Genomic DNA, 22,434 nt, shown 5'->3' on the forward strand with positions numbered 1-22,434 from the left:
AAAAACAGCAAGTGAAATTGCAGGGTGCCAAATTCAAAACAGAAATCCCATAATTAAAATTCCTCAAACATACAAGTATTATATACCATTTTAAAGATACACTTCTTGTAAATCCAACCACAGTGTCCGATTTCAAAAAGGCTTTACGGCGAAAACACACCATCTGATTTTGTTAGGTCAGCATCTTGTCACAGAAAACCATACAGCCATTTTCCAGCCAAGGAGAGGGCTCACAAACGTCCGAAATAGCGATTAAATTCATCACTAACCTTTGATCTTCATCAGATGGCACTCACAGGACTTCATGTTACAAAATAAATGTATGTTTTGTTCGATAAGGTCCCTCTTTATGTCCAAAAATCCCAGTTGAAATTGGCGCGTTATGTACAGTAATCATTGTTTAAAACAAGCATCCGGTGAAATTTCAGAGAGCCAAATCAAATTACAGAAATACTCATAAACATTGATGAAAAATACAAGTTTTATACATAGGATTAAGATAAACGTCTTGTTAATCCAGCCGCTGTGTCAGATTTCAAAAAGGCTTTACGACGAAAGCACATCATGAGATTATGTTAGGGCAGCGCCTAGCCACAGAAAACCATACAGCCATTTTCCAACCAAGGAGAGGGCTCACAAAAGTCGGAAATAGCATTAAAATTAGTCACTCACCTTTGATGATCTTCATCTGGTGGCACTCCCAGGTCTCCATGTTAGACAATAAATGTTCAATTTGTTCGATAATGTCCCTCTTTATGTCCAAAAACCTCTGTTTTGTTGGTGCGTTTAGATCAGTAATCAAAAGTCACAATGCGCGCTCTCAACATCAGACGAAATGTTTAAAAAAGTACAATTAAAGTTCGTAGAAACATGTCAAACGATGTTTAAAATAAATCCTCAGGTTGTTTTTGTCATAAATATTAAATAATATTTCAACCGGACAAAAGCTTTGTCAATAGAAAAGGTAAACAAGAAATGCGCGCTCCCGATCACGCGCTGGGCTCATGGCTGCAAATATCCGCTGTCCACTCATTGAAAGTACTGTATCTCCCTCATTTTTCAGAGTAAAGCCTGAAACAATGCCTAAAGACTGGCCACATGTAGAAGAAGCCATAGAGATCGTGAACTGGGTCCTAAGTCTTTGTATGGTGGATAGGCTTTCAATGGAAAAACAGCCTTTCAAAATAATAGTACTTCCTGGATGGATTTTCCTCAGGTTTTCGCCTGCAATATTAGTTCTGTTATACTTGCAGACATTATTTTAACAGTTTTGGAAACTTTATATTTTCTATCCAAATCTACTAATTATATGCATATCCTAGCTTCTCGGCCTGAGTAGCAGGCACGCTTTTCATCCAAAATTCCGAATGATGCCCCCTGCCCTAGTGAAGTTAAGCATTCTGTTTAATTAAATAATTAAGACACACAAATGACTCGAAGTCATAACCAGAGGGAGCCGCTCGTCAACGCAACCTGACCAGGGGGAGCCGCTCGTCAACGCAACCTGACCAAGGGGAGCCGCTCGTCAACGCAACCTGACCAGGGGAGCCGCTCGTCAACGCAACCTGACCAGGGGGAGCCGCTCGTCAACGCAACCTGACCAGGGGGAGCCGCTCGTCAACGCATCCTGACCAGGGGGAGCCGCTCGTCAACGCAACCTGACCAGAGGGAGTCCCCCCTCTGCTGCTGGACTTTGTAAATTCTGCTGTTCTGCTCCTGAAGTTTGCAGTAATAGACTAATAGACTACAGATAGATAGAGTAATAGACTAGTAATAGACTACACCAGCAGTCTGCAACCTTTTCCAGTTGGAGTGCCAATTTATCTCACCATTTCTGCTAATCTGTGTGCCAGTTATGATTTTCATATGCACATTTTCTTGGAACAGTTTCATTTCAAATTATAATAGTATCTCAATCATTGTGTGTGATTAATATACATTCTATCTAAAACTAAATGAAAATGATAGATATCTAAAAGTAACTTTTATTGCCATTACTAACTATGTAAAAAAAAAAATGCCTACATAAAACCAACAAATAAAAACATTAAATTCTGCAAGTAGAAAATATCCTAGAAATCACATTGGCTGCAAATGGCCTGTCTACAACAAACTTGAAACATTGTATCAACTGGGTCAGGAAACTCAGATAGCAAGCTTGCAACATTGTATAAAATATTCTAGGCCCTCAGTTTGCTGCTCCAGTGAGTTCTGGACAGACACAGCTGTAGGCTATTTGTGAGAAGGATAAGAAGTTATCAGGTATTTTATGACATTTCCACTGGATCAGAGCATTACATGTTTCCCTTTTATGCCGAGTGGTTATCAAAAGGGTGAGAGCTGGAAATATTTTACAAAAATACTTTGAGGAACTATTCTCATTTGCAATTGATTTGGATTAGACTTGGTTTATTTGCTGTTTGAGGTGAATAAAGCATTACTTTGAGAAGCTCCACAACTCATTAGTGGTGGTGCGTTAAAACAATCAGAAATACTATCAGACATCCCCAAATGGGCACATTTATAGGCCTACATTTGTGTGCATGCCAGGTAGACTAGTCCTACTTCTATATACATAATTGGGTGTGCGTCTTGTAGGGTCAGGTCTGGGTGGTCTGCCAGGGGCCGTTTCATTTAGTATCCCTCCTTCAGGGAACAGTAGTTATAGTCATAACGTTACTCTTGTCATATGATGAACTTCACCTTAAATAGGGGTCTGGCTGGCTGTCTGACAGTTTTTTTGTATTCTGAAATGCACTCAAACTATGTATCATTTAGTGGCTCCTTATGTTACGCTGGGAAAAAAGTTTTAATGGGCACAGAAATACTAAATAATTTCAGAGTTTGCTTGATCCAATCTTGTAATCCAAGATGGCGTAGCATGAAGACGTGTTTGTTGTAAATGGTATGTTTGTTTCGTCTTTTTTAAATATTTTGCAATATATAAATCTTTTTCATTTAAATTAAATATACCTTCCGGCAACCCGCCTCAACCAATATGATATGGATTTGCTATTTTTTTTAGACCTTACAGCTAGAACCTTCATCAGATGCTAGCCATCAGAACATAGAACATCGCCTGTCATATCAGTTCTGTTATACTCAGACATTATTTTAACAGTTTTGGAAACTTTAGAGTGTTTTCTATCCAAATCTACCAAGTTTACTTTCATCCGGAGGTGAAAATAGCGCCCCCTACCTTAGTGAGGTTAACACCCCGGCCATCCTACAATCCAAGATAGATGCCCTCAATCTCACACACATTTTCAAGGAACCCACCAGATACAACCCTAAATCTGTAGACATGGACTCCCTCATAGATATTATCCTGACCAACTTGCCCTCCAAATACACCTCTGCTGTTTTCAATCAGGATCTCAGCGATCACTGCCTCATTGCCTGCATCCGTTATGGGTCCGCGGTCAAACGACCACCCCTCATCACTGTCAAACGCTCCCAAAATTACTTCTGCAAGCAGGCCTTTCTAATCGACCTGGCCCGGGTATCCTGGAAGGATATTGACCTCATCCCGTCAGTAGGGGATGCCTGGTTGTTCATTAATTGTAATTTCCTCACCACCTTAAATAAGCATGCCCCTTTCAAAAAATGTAGAACTAAGAACAGATATAGCCCTTGGTTCACTCCAGACCTGACTGCTCTCGACCAGCACAAATACATCCTGTGGCGTCCTGCACTAGCGTCGAATAGTCCCCGCGATATGCAACTTTTCAGGGAAGTCAGGAACCAATACACACAGTCAGTTAGGAAAGCAAAGGCTAGCTTTTTCAAACAGAAATTTGCTTCCTGTAGCTCTAACTCCAAAAAGTTTTGTGACACGGTAAAGTCCATGGAGAATAAGAGTACCTCCTCCCAGCTGCCCACTGCACTGAGGCTAGGAAACACTGTCACCACCGATAACTCCACGATAATCGAGAATTTCAAAAAGCATTTCTCTACGGCTGGCCATGCTTTCCTCCTAGCTACCCCAACCCCGGCCAACAGCTCCGCACCCCCCGCAACTACTTGCCCAAGCCTCCCCAGCTTCTCCTTCACCCAAATCCAGATAGCTGCAAAACCTGTTCCCGTACAAATCAGCTGGGCTAGACAATCTGGACCCTGTTTCTAAAATTATCCGCCGCCATTGTTGCAACCCCTATTACTAGTCTGTTCAACCTCTCTTTCGTATCGTCCGAGATTCCTAAAGATTGGAAAGCTTCCACAGTCATCCCCCTCTTCAAAGGGGGTGATACTCTAGACCCAAACTGTTACATCCATCCTGTCCTGCCTTTCTAAAGTCTTCGAAAGCCATGTTAACAAACAGATCACTGACCATTTAGAATCCCACCGTACCCTCTCAGCAGTGCAATCTGGTTTCCGAGCTGGTCAAAGGTGCACCTCATCCACGCTCAAGGTACTAAACGATATAATTTCCGCCACCGATAAAAGACAGTACTGTGCAGCAGTCTTCATCAACCTGGCCTGTTGTCCGGACTTCTGGCAGTCTTTATGGGGTTACCACAGGGTTCAATTCTCGGGCCGACTCTGTATATATCAACGATGTCGCTCTTGCTGTGGTTGATTCCTTGAACCACCTCTACGCAGATGACACCATTCTGTATACATCTGTCCCTTCTTTGGACACTGTGTTAACAAACCTCCAAACGAGCTTCAATGCCAAACAACACTCCTTCTGCTTTTAAACGCAAGTAAAACTAAATGCATGCTCTTCAACCGATCGCTGCCCGCAACCGCCCGCCCGACTAGCATCACTACTCTGGATGGTTCTGACTTAGAATATGTGGACAACTACTAATACCTAAGTATCTGGTTAGACTGTAAACTCTCCTTCCAGACTCATATTAAGCATCTCCAATCCAAAATTAAATCTACAATTTGTTTCCTATTTCGCAACAAAGCCTCCTTCACTCACGCTGCCAAACATACCCTCGTAAAACTGACTATCCTACCTGTCCTTAACTTTGGCGATATAATTTACAAAATAGCCTCCAACACTCTACTCAGCAAACTGGATGCAGTCTATCACAGTGCCATCCGTTTTGTCACCAAAGCCCCATATACCACCCTCCACTGCGACCTGTATGCTCTCGTCGGCTGGCCCTCGCTACATATTTGTCGCCAAACCCACTGACTCGAGGTCATCTATCAGTCTTTGCTAGGCCGCCTTAACTCGGCTCACTGGTCACCATAGCAACACCCACCCATAGCACACGCTCCAGCAGGTATATCTCACTGGTCATCCCCAAAGCAATCACCTGTTTGGCTGCCTTTTCTTCTTGTTCTCTGCTGCCAATGACTGGAACAAATTCCAAAATCGCTGAAGTTGGAGACTAAAATCTCCCTCACTAACTTTAAGCATCAGCTTTCTGAGCAGCTTACCGATCGCTGCAGCTGTACACAGCCCATCTGTAAGTAGCCCATCCAACTGCCTACATCATCCCCATATTTTTATTAACTTTTTTGCTCTTTTGTACACCAGTATTTCTACTTGCACATCATCATTTGCACAGCTATCACTCCAGTGTTAATTTGCTAAGTTGTAAATACTTTGCTACTATGGCCTATTTATTGCCTTTCCTCCTTACTCCATTTGTATATAGATTTTTCTATTGTGTTATTGACTGTACGTTTGTTTATCCCACGTGTAACTCTGTTGTTTTTTTGTCGCACTGCTTTGCTTTATCTTGGCCAGGTCGCAATTGTAAATGAGAACTTGTTCTCGACTGAGCTACCTGGTTTAATAAAGGTGAAATAAAAATAAAATCGTAACTTTATTGACAACACCCAAATGGATACTGTCATAAATGCGGTTCTTCAATAATTACACATAATTCATACTGTAGCAAACATTATATTAAACAGGACATTCAAACGAGCCTTACAATTATAATCAAAAGTAGTGTGAAATGCACTCATAAGCAACCTGGAAATGGAGGTTACTCCCCTGAGTTTTCCCCCATTCACATTCAGAATACATTGTGAAAAACTCAAATCTTTGCTCACCATTTTTGCTCCAGGCAGATATAGTACAATCATAACTATCGGTTTCCTCATTAGCAGGGAGGAGTTTCTGTAATCAAATTGCCCTCGTGCCGCAATTTTAGCAAACACAGAAGGGGGCCTTGGAGACCAAAGTCGTATGGCACGCTGTTTAGAGTTTCAACAACATGAATATCCTATTTCTAGCCGACAATCATCGATGTTACTACTAATGTGAAAACAAGACAAAATATGATTTTTTAAAAACATTTTTTAAAAACATTGTCAAGTAATGTTAACATTGATTACAGACGTCAATTGCTGTACAACATCATGGCTACGCTGTTTGCATCACCTTTTACAATGGATTACCTCTGTTGTGGGCCTTTAGTCATCTGTCTGACTTTGTTGTTCACACAGGAGAGATACAGGACTATTGTGGATCCTCTGGGGAGCCTCAATAACCACATGATGCTGAAGAGGCAGAGAAGAGTCTCTCCAGATCAGAACACCTCAAACACCTGCAGAGATCCACAGGGAAGAGAACTCACTGCTGCTCTGACTGTGGGAAGAGTTTCACCTCATCAGGCATTAAAATTCACCAGAGAACACACACAGGAGAGAAACCTTATAGCTGTAATCAATGTGACAAGAGATACTCTGATAAAAGGTGTCTGATCAAACATCAGAAAATACATGAAGGAGTTGTTTCATGATATCAATGAATTCATGTTGAATGTTAACACTTTAGTAGGAGTATTTGAATAATGTCACAATGTAGAAGCCTAAACGTTTGCCCCCTTATCATTTGATTTCAAAATGATATGGATATTAGCCTCAGGGGGAAAATCCAGGCTCTGAAATGGAAGAGTACTATTTATGTGATTTAACAAAAAGTGACTAACACAAAAAGAGCTGTGTTACACTTACCATGTTGGTGACCCACTTGAGTCAAAATGCAACACTTCAAAATGTAGTTATCTGTTTTCTACAAATTGTCCTCTTACCAGGGATGTACACATTACTCCCAGATTCCGTGTGGTTTTTGAGCTGTTAGTTTTAACAGGACTTGCAACCTCATCTCTCTCCTCTCGGACAAATGATTTTAGCATGATATCGATGAGTGGTGAAAAATAAGTGTTGCATTTAGTTGCTCCACCTTTTTGGTTTGCTTCCTGTCTTTAAGTTTGGTGTGAGTTTTTCTTCTTGGGGGTTTGGATATTGCATCCAATTAATATTTTAATCAATGGCATTTTCTTAGGGTGCTCATTAGTCTTCTGTTTGTTGTGTACTAAATATTTCTGTTCATTTTCATTTGTTTTTTTCTTGTGAAGCCATTGTGTTGCATTCATGTCTGAAATGTGCTGTACAAATAAAGCTTGATTTGATTTCAACAAATGAACCCAATGACCGACCAATCGACAGACTCTTGATCCCTCTTAGTATGAAAATCAGTATCAATCCCATGTGAAAGGATTCAACTACTGCAAACTGAAACAAACGGATCAATCCCACTTTTCCAGCGTGGTGGAGTGGTAAACACCACCCCCGGCTCTACCAGAGGCTTGAGGTGGTCTCCCACAGCTCTGCTTATGTCATGTTCTGTGGCCTTGCCATTCCATTTCTTGACTGCCCCTGCAACACAGAAAGAAACACATTCAGTCATATTATATAAAACTCTCAAAGTAATGGATATGGAGCATCTATGTCCTCAGTTACACCTATCAACTAAATATGACTTCTGTCATCTGATCACTCTAAGCTGCATTAGGTTCAGAACAACCAGGATGGGCCTTTGACATAGTCAGGCCACCAAATATGCATAAGCAATGTAAAGAGATGTGGGGAAAAGTACATTGCACACAAATTACCTTCATAATATCAAAGAACAAATGTGTGTGCCTGAGGGGAAATTAACTTTCATACAGCCAAAAGGGGTGAGAAATTACACATAGATGGTGGAACATATTCCCTTTTGCTGACGTGATGAACCCCTAAGGGGACATAAATATTTACTATCTAAACCAACCCCTAAGGGGACATAAATATTTACTTTCTATACCATGTGTGACCTCACCTCTCTGGCTGTAGAAGTGTTCTTCCTAACCAGTCCCTCAACAGAGGAGAGGAAGGCTGAGGAGGGTTGGAAGGATGAATGGATGGTTGTCAGTCAGTCAATAAAGTGTAGAGCTGCTGTCTGACAAAATCACTATTTTAGTAGTTCATTAAAGTAATTAAGGATTTATGACTGCTGAATACCAACTATTAATCACTTAGATCATGTATTTTCAGGTAGAGATACATCCTTGGGACATCACTAGCCTGTTGAAGTTGACATTTAAAATGGTTAAGGTAGGGTTTAGGGTAGGGATGTCCCAAGGATCCCGGATAGCATTGACCATTGTGCATTCTTCTGTCTCTTTTACATAGCAGGTGATGGGTTCTGACTTCTGAACTTGAAAATATGAAATTTCCTTATTATGTGAAATTGAATGAAACAATAATGTATGTTGATGCTAATATGATGTACAATATCCCATGATGTTTCTATATGTTAACAATATATGCCATATACTATTTTTTAACAGTTTCACTAATTAATTTTAATTAACTTAATTATTATGATTCGACATCAGTTCACCTTCTCACCTCATACTGTGTTGATGCTAATCAGCATGTTTTGAATCTGAGAGTAAATGGATCTGACTACAACTCTAAAAATACAGGGTTCAACTGGAGTTGTTCTGAGATCCCCTAAGAACCATAGGGTTCTTGGTCAATGAAAAACAGCCCCAAAAGGTTCTTCAAAGAACATGTTAGAAGGTGGGTTCATCGAGGAACCTCCGTTGTTGCTGGACTTCTTCCAGGAACTTCGCAATTACAACTGAAAACGATGGTGACAAGTTTGGATGCGACAACAGTTAAAAGGTTAAATTGGGTTGATGTTTGGCTCTGAATATGTCTCGAAATAATTTATTATAATAATATAAGATACTAATGATAAATAACGAAGACAATTATGGTTTTCTGTGAATATCTTCCATAACGTTGATTAAGGTAAATATTAGAAACCCGGGTTTGACTGTCGGCGTTGTATGAGCTACAGTACAATACCGTTATCTAGCAAGATAACGTTATGTCCTAACTAGGCACAACTAGGTTTGGATTATTTCCCTCAACTATATTCGTTCCCATATATTGTTTATCGTTTCCATAAAGCCAACATGGCTTTACACTCATTAACGTAAGTTTCCAATCTAGAGCAGTTCTCAGTTTTGTGATAATGAACTAGCTAACTAACTAACTAACGACGGTGACCTGTCCAGGCGAGATGTTACAACGAACTGAATCGTCAATGGAGGTCTTCCTCTTTATATAGCCTGCTACAGCATGCAATACTATTAACTCACAAGGGGGCATAACGTTACATGTACAATACTATCCCATTTTGGAAACGTTACATGTACAATACTATCCCATTATGGAAAAGTTACATGTACAATACTATCCCATTTTGGAAACGTTACATTATCTTAATTATCTTTTCAGATCTTCTCAGAAATGAATCAAGTCCATGGAATGGATATAGACAAAACGAGAATTCAAGAACTAGCAGAGGTAGAGAGGCAGGGGTGAGGACATCATCCTGCTATTTTGACAGTCCCTGAAGGACAATACAGAAGAGGTATTTGCTCTTATTCCTTCCCTTTCTCTAAAGTATTTTGTAATAAAATTAGCAAGTGTAGTAAGATCAATGCTTTACTAGGACTGGAGACCACATCAGCGATTCTGCTCTTACCCTACCTCTTCATAGAGGACCCGAGTGGCCTTTATGTCCATGCCTATGCACCAATCATCTGTTTCTTCATAAACGTAAGTGTGCATGCTTATATAAAACTACAGCTGAACATTTGTTATGTTCTTTGTATGTGTATTATTTTTTTCTTACTTTTGTTGACACATATTTCACCGCTCTTCACTCCTTTACTGCACATCGGCGGAAATCCATTTCACCATGAGAGTGAAATCCCGCTGGCCTTTGATGGGGAGAACATCCACGCCCTCGAGGACGTCTCCATGGGACTTGGGGCTCTGCTAAGGCTGTATTTTTTATTTTCCCTTAAATTTCCCAAAAATGTCAGAAAATCCAATAAGCGTTTTATAGTTTCATCCTTAGGGTAACTTACCCTAAAGTGGACACACTCCCATCAGTTTCTGAGACAACTGCCCAGACTTTGTAGACTGTTTAAAAATGCTTAAACCTCATCTTTATCAAATTATCCATTAAAGATACCAACTTAAAACCTACGTTTGTCTACATATGGGTTGTTTAAATTGTATCTAATTATATTCCCAGTTTTACTTTATCAAATCTCTAGTAATCATTAGTAATCACTCGGCACATACAATTCATCACATTTTCATATATTCACAGAATCCATATAAAACGTAAGAAATTCTTAGGTACTCACGAAAACCATTCAATTTGCTTTTTCAAGGAGTCTCCATAGCTAAGAAGCAGCTCTCCAAACATACACCCAGCAGAATAATTTTTAAATTTTTTAAATCCCAGACATTGACCATGGGATCATCAACGGTTCTCTAACCTCCCAGAGACCACGGTAAAAATCAAGCCTCCCAGGAACTATAGACCTTCCGCTGCTTTCTAAAATATCATCCAGTTTATTATCTAAATTTCAATAATCTGAGTAAGCATATTTCTGTTACTATCCAAACGTCAGATTAAGACGCTTTTCCACATTCACACAACTCTCATATCAGTCACACAATGCTATTCCCAAACATACCTAATCAATTAGTTGTTTTTCAACAATATTTTAACCTGCAGGAATATTTTCACATTTCTATCTCATGGTTAGTTCCTAGGATAATGCAACTCATACATTTACATCTTTCAAGACTTCTTATACTATATCATAAATGGTCCTAACTAGTAAACCAGATTCTAGTTTTCATCCAGTTCCAAGATAGTGCCCCCCCGTTTACACCAAAATAAAATACACACTCAGAGCCTACTGACTGGGCCCTGTTTACACCTCCAAGGTGCACCCCTCACACAGGAAAACACACACTCAGAGCCTTTGAGGATTTTCTAAAAACTCCACTTTACGCTCGTCATTATTATTATTTTTAACTACGTTTGAGATGTGGTATCCACTCGGCTCGCTGCCTCTCAAAACAAAGGTGGGACCATCTGCTCCGTTCCCAAAGTGTGGTCTCCCTGAGATCCCATGTTTGAGGGATCCCTCGTGCACGATTTACCTGGGTTGTCAGGAGCGGTCACCAAGTGAAGATTAACATCCCCATCGCCAAATGTGGTTAATCTCTTTAATATCAAATGAGGAGACAAAGTTACCACACAAGTCAGAGTTCAATTTAAATATTTATTCACTTATTAATAAGGGAGCAGGTCAATACAACACACAAATATAAATTGAATCAATTGAGTGCTCTACGATAATGATGGATGGTCGACAAATCACCCCCAGATGATTCGTTGAGAGCCACGATACAAAAGTACAAAGGTTTTTTACAGCCAAGATACACCCCTTTCAACCTACATGACCAACAACAGATGTTAAGAACGGGTCACAAGGTTTAGATTTGTATGAAAGATACTTATCATTCTCAGCAGACAGCATCTGCTGTAAAAACAGTACTCTTTGTGTAGAGACCAGGGTCTGGCCCTGAGGTCATCTCTCCCTGGTACCATATAGAACAGAAACATTAACTCAAGCTCTGGAATGCCCATCCTCAGTAGAACACACAGACGCAATAGTTCTAAGAACCCTCTATTCTGTTGCATAAAACCACCATTTGATGCAATAAAAGTATTATAACATAATGTTGAAGTTTTGCTCTCAGTGCCCACTGAAAGTTGACTAGTAACAACAACTGGGACCTAAAAGTCACCCACCATGAGACCCACTAAATCTGCCAAAGAAGAGGGAAACAAAAGAAAAACCCACACCCAACTTAAAAACAGGAAGCAAACCAAAAAAGGTGGATCGACTAAAGGTGTTGACTCTCCACATCTATCAAGACATCCAACCAGAACCAGAACAAATAGCAGGCCAAACTATCCCTCTCAGCACTGCCTGGACTGCGCAAAAATGCAAATGCTTTCCGTTTGAGTTATATTAGGTTTTATTTTCATCCAGACTTTCTTAAATAGAACCTGGACCAGTTCAGGTGAAACACCTTCCCACTAACTAGACAGACAAGCCAGCAGAGGTGTAACACATACTGACTAACGAGGTGACCTCAATCAGTGCACCCTACCTGCTAACGAGCTATACCTCAAAACATAAATGGAAAGACCAAAGCCTGTAACACCTTCCCCCTTTAACAACAAATATATGCTATGTTTTTGTTGGACAAGTTTGCTCACCCCCGACAGAAAACAACTTCCATTTCACATAATCAACTACAATAAACATGGTGTCTACTGGCTGTCAACAACTAAAAACAAGATAAAAAACACATTTCTAAATAATTAATCATTTTTCTTTCAATAGAATCCTAAAACTCACTAGCTTCTAGAACTCTCGTCCACTTGGAAAAAGCCCCCCAAAACCTTGCCTCCAATACGGAAAACGTGCAGTCAAAATAAATTGTGATCCATGGCAACGCACTGGCTAAACGCAAAACTTGTTGACTGCCCACCCTTGAGACAATCAGCAACCAACTCCTGCAATATCCGTAGTAACATGTTGTTGGATATAAAAGCAGGGTAACAATGTCAATATAATTGTACCCAAAAATGTTATGTTGGTTGCATGAATAACTATGATTCCTAAATCTTACATAAATGTAAATATGAAATATCAAAACCAACCGTACACCCCTTTGTTAATATGTATTGGTATTCTGCCCTTGAGTTGCGTTCCCATGCAAAACTAGACAGATAGCTAACAACTAAGTCTTCAATAAAACTCCCAAGGCGTGACTTTTCTTGAATGAATATATTGAAAACGTTTATGTTGTGAAACTGCAAAATACAGAAAATAATATACTTTAGTATTCAATTCACACCGACATAATATAGCTGTACATTATACATTTGAAGTTGCATAAAAACAAAGCACGTGCTAAGGTACCATGCATCTGGCATGATGCCAAACCATATAGCTAATTGTTACTCATATGGTAATTGGCTCCTTTCATTACTCTAATAATGTACAACCATTTATGTAGAATAACAAAGCATATTACACTCGAAACAGTAACAAAACTACAGTATTATTGTATATTTTACAATTCGTTTGCATGACGCACGAGCAAAGTAATACAGCTAACGACATACATTAAAGGCATTGCAATTTGTGAGTAAATGCAACCAACCAACATTGATATGTAAGCAACTCTATCAATGACAAGATTATCATCATTAGCTAAATGCTTGAATCGAACTTACAAACAAATATTTTCCAAGAAATAACTACATTGAAAGACCTGCACCGTAGCGTTGTTTGTAGCTGCTTCTATCTGTGCAGAACAAATTCTCTACTTCCTGTTTGCGTAGTCTTTCTAAGTACCAGAAACATCCACTAGGGGGCAAATAACACCATTGAACACAATGAAAATCCAATTTAACCATTGTAATAAAATAATCTGTTAACTTCTAACAGGATGGCAGCACAATTGGCAAAAATTAACTTGATGGTGAGGCATGGAATAATAAAACATGTATCTTTTGTCAGGCTGGATGTTTGAAATATGAGGTGATTTGAGTCATGCTTCATCAGTAGTGGCATAAAGACAATTAGCACTTGAGCGTTGTCAAGAAATACTGGAGTGATGTAAGATTGTTAATAAAATTGATTATAGACCAATTTATTATACCCTAGTAGGCCGTCAATGTAAATAAGTCAGTTAAGAACAAATTCTGGCTTACAATGACAGCCCAACGCTCTAACCACTAGGCTACCTGCAAGTAAATTGAAATTAAGTTATTTTCAAGTCACTGAAAAAACTACCCGAAAATACATATTTCGGGCATAGTCTTCTTTTCAAAATCTTTTCAATGACATTTTGCTAGGTGGGATATCCCGATGTCAAACCACAGTTTTAACCTGTCCAAATCAATAACTAATATGCAGAAACCGTTTGGGATAAATTGAAAACCTAAACATAAAATGTGCAATATCCACAAACATCTGCCACAATAATCATATTACTTGTATTTGTTTAAACAAGCACCATATAAACTGCACAAGCACCAGAAACATTGTTGTTTTGACAAGTAGCAATACATCACTAATATCGACTAGGTTGTACGTGCTGTTGAAACTAACAACTAAAAAACACATGGAAATTTGAGATATCTTTTACCTCGCTGGTTAGAGGACAACCTGCAGAAGACAGTCAGCTACATTTTGGAGTGATGCATTTTAATTTAGGGGTCGCTAAACAAAGGAAGTGTTGCACACTTATGTGTCATAACTCATCGATATCATGTTGAAATCAACTGCGAAAGGAGGGAGATGAGGTTGCAAGTCCTGTTAAAACTAACAGCTCAAAAACCACACGGAATCTGGGAGTAATGTGTACATCACTGGATAGAGGACAATTTGAAGAAAACAGCTAGCTACATTTTGGAGTGTTGCATTTTGATTCAAGTCGGTCATCAACGTGGTAAGTGTAACACAACTCAACTTTCAATTCTGAGCCTGGATTTTTCCCGAGGCTAATATCTATATCATGTTGAAATCAATTGTTAAAGGGGCGAACATTTAGGCTTCTACATTGTGACATCATTAAAATACTCCTACTACAATGTAAAACATTCTACATTGTGACATGATTTCATTGATATCATGAAACAACTCCATGTATTTTCTGATGTTTGTTCAGATAACTTTTATCAGAGTATCTCTTCCCACATTGATTACAGCTAAGATATTTCTCTCCTGTGTGTTCTCTGGTGTCGTACCAGGCTGTTTAACCGAGTAAAACTCTTCCCACGTTAATTAGAGCTAAAAGATTTCTATTGTGTGTGTGTTCTCTGGTGTATTGTCAGCTGCCCAGATGTAGCAAAACTCTTCACACATTGATTACAGCTATAAGGTTTCTCTCCTGTGTGTGTTCTCTGGTGTACTGTCAGAAGGCTAGATGAAATAAAACTCTTCCCACATTGAGTACAGTTAAAAGGTTTCTCTCCTGTGTGTGTTCTCTGGTGTATCTTCAGATAGCTAGATTGAACAAAACTCTTCCCACATTGATCACAGCTATAGGGTTTCTCTCCTGTGTGTGTTCTCTGGTGTGATATGAGGTTGCTTAGCTTAGTAAAACTCTTCCCACATTGAGTACAGCTGAAAGGTTTCTCTCCTGTATGTATTCTATGGTGTAGAGTCAGATTGCTAGACCTAGTAAACATCTTCCCACATTCATCACAGCTATAAGGTTTCTCTCCTGTGTGTGTTCTCTGGTGTGATATCAGGCTGCTTAGCTGAGTAAAACTCTTCCCACATTCAGAACAGCTATAAGGTTTCTCGCCTGTGTGTGTTCTCTGGTGTGATATCAGGCTGCTTAGCTGAGTAAAACTCTTCCCACATTCATCACAGCTGTACGGTTTCACTCCCGTGTGTGTTCTCTGGTGTGATATCAGGCTGCTTAGCTGAGTAAAAATCTCCCCACATTCATCACAGCTATATGGTTTCTCTCCTGTGTGTGTTCTCTGGTGTGATATCAGGCTGGTTGAATGACTAAAACTCTTCCCACATTGAGTACAGCTATAAGGTTTCTCTCCTGTGTGTGTTCTCTGGTGTATCTTCAGATGGCCATATTGAACAAAACTCTTCCCACATTGATCACAGCCGTGAGGTTTCTCTCCTGTGTGGATTCTCTGATGAATTTTAATACCTGATGAGGTGGTGAATCTCTTCCCACAGTCAGAGCAGCAGTGAGTTCTCTTCCCTGTGGATCTCTGCTGGGGTTTCTTGACGTGTTCTGATCTGGAGAGAGTCTTCTCTGCCTTGTCAGCATCATGAGGTTGTTGAGGCTCCCCAGAGGACCCACGGTAGTCCCGTCTCTCTCCTGTGTGAACAACAAAGTCAGACAGATGGTAAAAGGCCCACAACAGCGGAATCCACTGTAAAAGGTGATGCCAACAGCGTAGCCATGATGTTGCACAACAATTGACATCTAATCAATGTTAAAATTATTTGACAATTGTCTTAAAATGAGAAACAATAGTCATATTTTGTTTTGTTTTCACATTAGTAGTAAAATCAATGATTGGAGGCTAGAAATAAGTTATTAAAGTTGTTGAAACCCTAAGCAATGTGCTAGACGACTTTTGGTCTCCAATATAGGCCACTTTCTGTGTTTGCTAAAATTGCGGCACAAGGGCAAAGCACACACAATTTGGTTGCAGAAACTCCTCCCTGCTAATGAGGAAACTGCTAGTTATGGATGTAGTGTATCTGGTTGCAGAAACTCCTCCCTGCTAATGAGGAAGCCGCTAGTTATTGTCATGACTGTCCTGGTCGGGTTACCGGAGACCACAATCCGACAGAGAGATCTCTCACCCCCACCAGAGGAGAAGAGATTAAGGGGTATGAAGATGGGGGGGGGGGGTTATGACACCTCACGCCCATTGTAAATCTAAGGCAGCAGACAAAATCACTTTGTCCTCTCATTATGGAGAACTAGCCTCAGAGAATTAAACATGCAATAATTGGACTTTAGGACAATAAGTTTTGAACGGCAACAAAGGTGGTAATGACGAAAGATGGAATATGAAAATTTATGTCATTTTTGTTTCGTTAATAAAAGTTAAAGGACGACGTTATAATGAAAACATTGTAACTTTAAGAGTTTTCCCAGTATACTCTTGATGTTTATACATTGTACGTTGTGTGGAAAATGTCCAAATCAAAGAGAATGTTTTGGTACAGATGAAATGTGAACTTAGTTGTCTCAAATTGGATATGAGTAAAATCCAGACCTCCAGCCTCTTAACTTGGTAAAAGGCGTAAACACCCACTTCTGACCCGAGGGTATAAGATATGTGAGTTAAGAATTAACATGCTAAACTAAGTGACCCGAGCTGCAGCCAAGGTCTGAGTAGTCAATGAACCCAAAACGCAACACGAGGTTGAAGACAAAGGAACCCTCTACCAAATCCATGCTATGGATGAGTAACTGTGTCTAAGAGAGTGAATTCAAGCAGGACCACCCGGTCACCACTCTCTATCGAATCGTGCATCTACACTGCTTTCATTCCTACGCTGTGAGCCCTGAGCTACAGGGCTGGCTGTCCTCAGAAGACCCCTTTCAGAACAAGGAGACCTTCAACACGCAATTACATCATTATATTCCGACCGATAAGAGCAGCAGTTCGGGGCAAGGTTAGGGTTAAAATAAGCATAGCTGACAAATGCACCCAAATGTATATTTCTCTCATGTACTTTCTCTTTTACTCTCTCTCTTAAATCCACCTTTTGGGTAACACGCTTCATCGTGTGTTGGCCTGTTGTACTAAGTTCTAATCAAGAACTGTGTTTTGTGTATGTGTATCTTATATCATTTTAGCTTGCTAGTAAATAAATAATCAACTAAAATTGGTGTGGTACAGACTCATTGGTGGGACTTGGGTTTGTGCAGATTGACCGATTATGCGACGTTCAGAATGAGACTGTAGAGGAAATTGATTAATTAGCGACTGTTGTAAAATCGATATTCTGAAATTCTTAGAAACTCAATAAAACTAATTTTCCCATGGTGCACCAGGTTAATGAGTTAATAATTGCCCGATTCATTTAATCACGCAATTATAAACAGTTAATCATTCGATGAGCAGCAGTTGTCACATTAACCGATACAACGTCACAACATTATGGATGTAGAAACAATCTGGTTGCAGAAACTCCTCCCTGCTAACGAGGAAACCGCTAGTTATGGATGTAGTATATCTGGTAATGAGGAAACCACTAGTTATGGATGTAGTATATCTGGTAACGAGGAAACCACTAGTTATGGATGTAGTATATCTGCTAACGAGGAAACAGCTAGTTATGGATGTAGTATATCTGGTAATGAGGAAACCACTAGTTATGGATGTAGTATATCTGGTAATGAGGAAACCACTAGTTATGGATGTAGTATATCTGGTAACGAGGAAACCACTAGTTATGGATGTAGTATATCTGGTAACGAGGAAACCACTAGTTATGGATGTAGTATATCTGGTAACGAGGAAACCACTAGTTATGGATGTAGTATATCTGGTAACGAGGAAACCACTAGTTATGGATGTAGTATATCTGGTAATGAGGAAACCACTAGTTATGGATGTAGTATATCTGCCTGGAGCAAAAATGGTGAGTGAAGATTTTAGTTTTTCCACAATGTATTCTGAATATTGCAGCGCAAGATCATGAGTGCTACTCAAGGAAACTCACATTAAGCTCTGTGTATATTCACTAATTCACCACCGTGGGGGAAAACTCAGGGGAGTTCTCATAGGCTGACAGCAAAAATAGCCTCCATTTCCAGGTTGCTTATGAGTGCATTTCACATTACTTTTGGATTATAATTGTAAGGTTCGTTTGAATCTCCTGCTTAATATGTTTGTGTTATTGTCGCAAATCGAATGCTTTATACTTTTTTTTAAACACTTCAACAAGTAAAATGCTCTTTGGCTAGCTTTGCCATCAGCCTGACAATGAGGGTTTGAACACTAAGTGTTTAACAAATTGGCCCATAACTTTACCTAACAACAACATAGACCTACTGTGGGACCCATAACTTCACCTAACAACAACATAGACCAACTGTAGGACCCATAACTTCACCTGATGACAACATAGACCTACTGTAGGACCCATAGCTTTTCATTTGACCTTTATTTAACTGGGCAAGTCAGTTAAGAACAAATTCTTATTTACAATGACGGCCTAGGAACAGTAGGTTAAATGCCTTGCCCAGGGGCAGAACGACAGATTTTTACCTTGTCAGCTCGGGGATTCAATCTTATAAACTTTCGGTTACTGGCCCAACGCTCTAACCACTAACTGTCGACCCACTTACCGCCCCACTTCGCCTAACAATAACATAGACCAACAGTAGGAGCCATAATTTCACCTTACAACAACATAGACCTATCATGTAATATTTCAGGTGAAACATGGAAACTAAAATATCTTTGTCATGACATTTCCTAACCTGATCACCAGATAATTTTGTGAATAATCCCACTAGGCTACTCTGTAATGTGTTGTCATTCTAAATGACCTGAATAAAGGAAAATAGCTCTGTGTGTTGAACAATAGCTAATCAATCAAGGAACAGTTCTCTACACATTAGGAACAAAGTATCTCTGTGTCCAAACAGACTAACAAGACCCTACTGTAAATCAAGCACACAATAACACATTATAAACAACAATTTTTTTAGGGATGTTGAATCCAACGTGGAGCACGGCATAACTGTCTTTACCAGAGTAATGAATGAAGAAGCACTTGTTGTTGTTGCATGTCGTGATGTTTGTCATTTGACTGTCATTCAGAAAATGATTTCCTGGATCAGCTGATGATAGTTGAACATGTGACTGTAACTAAACAGCTACAGTATTAAGTATTATGTGTAATTATTGAAGAACCGCGATAATGACAGTATCGATTTGGGTGTTAAAGTTAAGGTGACTCTCGGTTAGAACCATTGGATTTATTAAACTCTGAAATTATTTAGGATGTCTGTGCCCATGAAAACTGTTTTCCCAGCGCAACATAAGGAGACACTAAATGTGACGTAGTTAGAGAGCATTTCAGACTACAAAAAAACTGTCCCACAGCATAACATAGTCACTCCCCTTTATGTAAATGATTAATACCCTTTAGCCTTGGCCACCCTTATCGTTCTGCTTAGTTTCCATTCTCTGATTGGCTCAGACATTAGGGCATTGATTCTATTGGTGGCGTGACCATTGCAATGACACAAAAATAAACAGACATGCACACTCCTATTGCAGGTGCCTATAACTGATTAACTAATGTTCCTGTCCAATGGCCTTCACAAGTCCAAGCCTATGGTGCTTCCAAATGATTAACCAATGTTCCTGTCCAAAGGCCCAGAATGACCAGGTGTGTTGATCCAGCTTTGCACAATCACATATGTCTAATGGTTAACTATATTGATTCTGCTACCTACTTCTAAGAAAACAGTACAGATACTGGACAATTCTAAAGGTACTGGAAAATGTCCAATAATCTCCAGGAATTTAAAATAGGAATGGGGTTGCCCTAACGCTGGGGGAACACCAGTAAGCTTAATTCACTGGAAGTTATGCATGCCAGCCAACGGTAGTCAATGTTGGGCTCCCATGTGGCTTGGATAGGATATAGTGCTTGAGGTGTCACTACAGACCCTGGTTAAATTGAAATGTAATGAATCAAATTGGCTGAATATTAAACAATGACTTATAAACAGCTCTAACAATTTGACCCCCACAAGAAATCTACACTGGCAATTCTAGAATATACTATATTGCCTAGAAACCTGGTTAAACTATCATTATGACATCATGGATGAATTCTAGAATATACTATATAGCCTAGAAACCTGGTTAAACTATTATTATGACATCATGGATGAATTCTAGAATATACTATATAGCATAGAAACCTGGTTAATCTATCATTATGACATCATGGATGAATTATAGAATATACTATATAGCCTAGAAACCTGGTTAAACTATCATTATGACATCATGGATGGCCAGTCCTTGTATTCATAGTGTAGTGAATTCAGGGGATAGCCCTGAGCTGAACTCAAACCTGGTTCCAGCGACTGTCAAGTCAACACCTTATAACTGTTACGCCAAGATGTCTGAACTTCTTGACGAGGTCGCTAGGTGTTGGGTTACGGTGGCTACAATAGCTTTCTCTATGAATTTGAGAGTGGTTACATTTCTCAAACCACCATCCCTCAGCTGTTTACCAAACCAAGTCTCAGGGCAGGCATTTTGTTCTGTTTAAATCCTAGGGTGTCTCTTTAAAAAATCCCCATCAACCAATCTGCAGTTTAAACAATAACAAAGCTGTCATTCCACCACTGTTTTGGTAATAAGATGATGGATGGGGCTGGAGAAATGGAACTACTCTCAAATTCATAAACAGACCTATGGATGCAATGACTGACTATCCATGACATCAACATTATATATTTAACCATGTTGAGGCTATACAGTGTTGATTTACATTGTTTCCAAACATTGGAGTTAAACAAGTTTATTTGGGGTCCTGATGGGGTACAACAGTTGAACTAAGCTCATGAGGCATGTGTTATATTCTTCAAGAATCAATGGCTATAAATAAACCATTTAAAAGTCCAAATATAGATGTAACAATGGCAGATTTCGCCTTTAACACCAAACATCAGTTCAACAACTGCAGAGTTTGTGCCTCTGTACTTAAGACAGTACTTACTAGTGTTAATCAGAGCCCCGTTTCTCAAAACCATCTTACGGCTCAGTTCATCGTTAGAACCATTGGTTGCCTTAAGATGAGTTTGGATAACCGGGACCAGATATCCAGTTTCCTCCTCCTTTTTGGATGTGACAGTCATCTCCCTCTCCTCCTCTTTCAGTCCAAAAAATGCATCCTCCTCTTTCTCTTCCTCCACTGTAACATCCTCCTCCTCTTTCACTCTATACGAGTCTTCCTCTTCTTTCACTGTAACAGCCTCACCCTTCACTTGTTTTTTTATTGAAACAGCCTCCTCTTCCTCCTCCTCTTTAACGAGAGTTACTTTATCCGTCCAGCAGACCTCTTCTTTATCAGGAGAAGAGTAGCTTAGTGAACTCATGGTCGGGGATGTTAGCTAGTTAGCATTAGCGACTTTCCTAGTTCTAAGCTAACTTAGCAAACCAGCTAGCTGACAAACAACGTAAATATATAATCAAATGGGCCAACAAGTACATACGACAGACGTGTGTTTTATACACAGCGACTAATATACACCAAAACAGTGTAAAGAGCGTGAATGTTGTAGCTATGTTTGCTAGAAAGCTACCGAGGTGTCTGACTAGCCGTTGTTGTTGAAGGAGCGTCCACTAGATTATACGTCACACTGGCAGCGTCGCCTGAACCTAAAAGACGCACATCGCAATCTGCTGACTGGAGTGGGCAACGCAGTTGAGGAACCAAAAGTTTATATTTCATTTATTTCATAAAAATTGATTATTATGTTAAGTTGTTCAAAGAGAAGCATGTGTTGATTGATTCGTGTTTAATGAGGGAGAATTTAAAACAAACTTTACACTCACTACATATTTGCATTGAACCATACATCTGACATGGATCATTTTGACCCCAGAGACATATCTTTTATCATAGCCAAAATATGGTTTGTTCAATTCTTCCAATTTTTCATTACTTTGTCAATCAACTTGTTATTAATATATCTAAA

General features: G+C 39.5%; 1 protein-coding gene across 2 annotated transcripts; it reads right to left on the reverse strand.

Annotated features, from left to right (window-relative positions):
* Positions 1-5,776: 5,776 nt before the first annotated feature.
* LOC115119940 (zinc finger protein 271-like) lies at positions 5,777-22,068 on the reverse strand. Of its 2 annotated transcripts, XM_065024666.1 has the most exons (3): positions 21,453-22,068; positions 15,883-16,056; positions 5,777-7,632 (listed from the first exon to the last, which is right to left on the reverse strand). In XM_065024666.1, exons 1-3 carry the CDS (start codon positions 21,829-21,831, stop codon positions 7,475-7,477), a joined length of 711 nt encoding a protein of 236 aa, XP_064880738.1. In that variant the 5' UTR covers positions 21,832-22,068; the 3' UTR covers positions 5,777-7,474. The 2 variants fall into 2 exon arrangements, with proteins under 2 accessions (XP_064880738.1, XP_064880737.1); XM_065024665.1 differs by lacking the exon at positions 5,777-7,632 and having other exon boundaries at positions 11,389-16,056.
* Positions 22,069-22,434: the final 366 nt, after the last annotated feature.

Source organism: Oncorhynchus nerka, linkage group LG11, assembly GCF_034236695.1.
Source record: "Oncorhynchus nerka isolate Pitt River linkage group LG11, Oner_Uvic_2.0, whole genome shotgun sequence".
NCBI lineage: Eukaryota > Metazoa > Chordata > Actinopteri > Salmoniformes > Salmonidae > Oncorhynchus > Oncorhynchus nerka.

Bases quoted from the DNA above. Each gene is read 5' to 3' on its own strand.
- LOC115119940 (XM_065024665.1), bottom strand. From the start codon at position 21,831: ATGAGTTCACTAAGCTACTCTTCTCCTGATAAAGAAGAGGTCTGCTGG. The intron at 16,057-21,452 runs GTAAGTACTGTC...TTGTTCACACAG, and splicing joins CGGGGCTCTGATTAACACTA to GAGAGAGACGGGACTACCGT.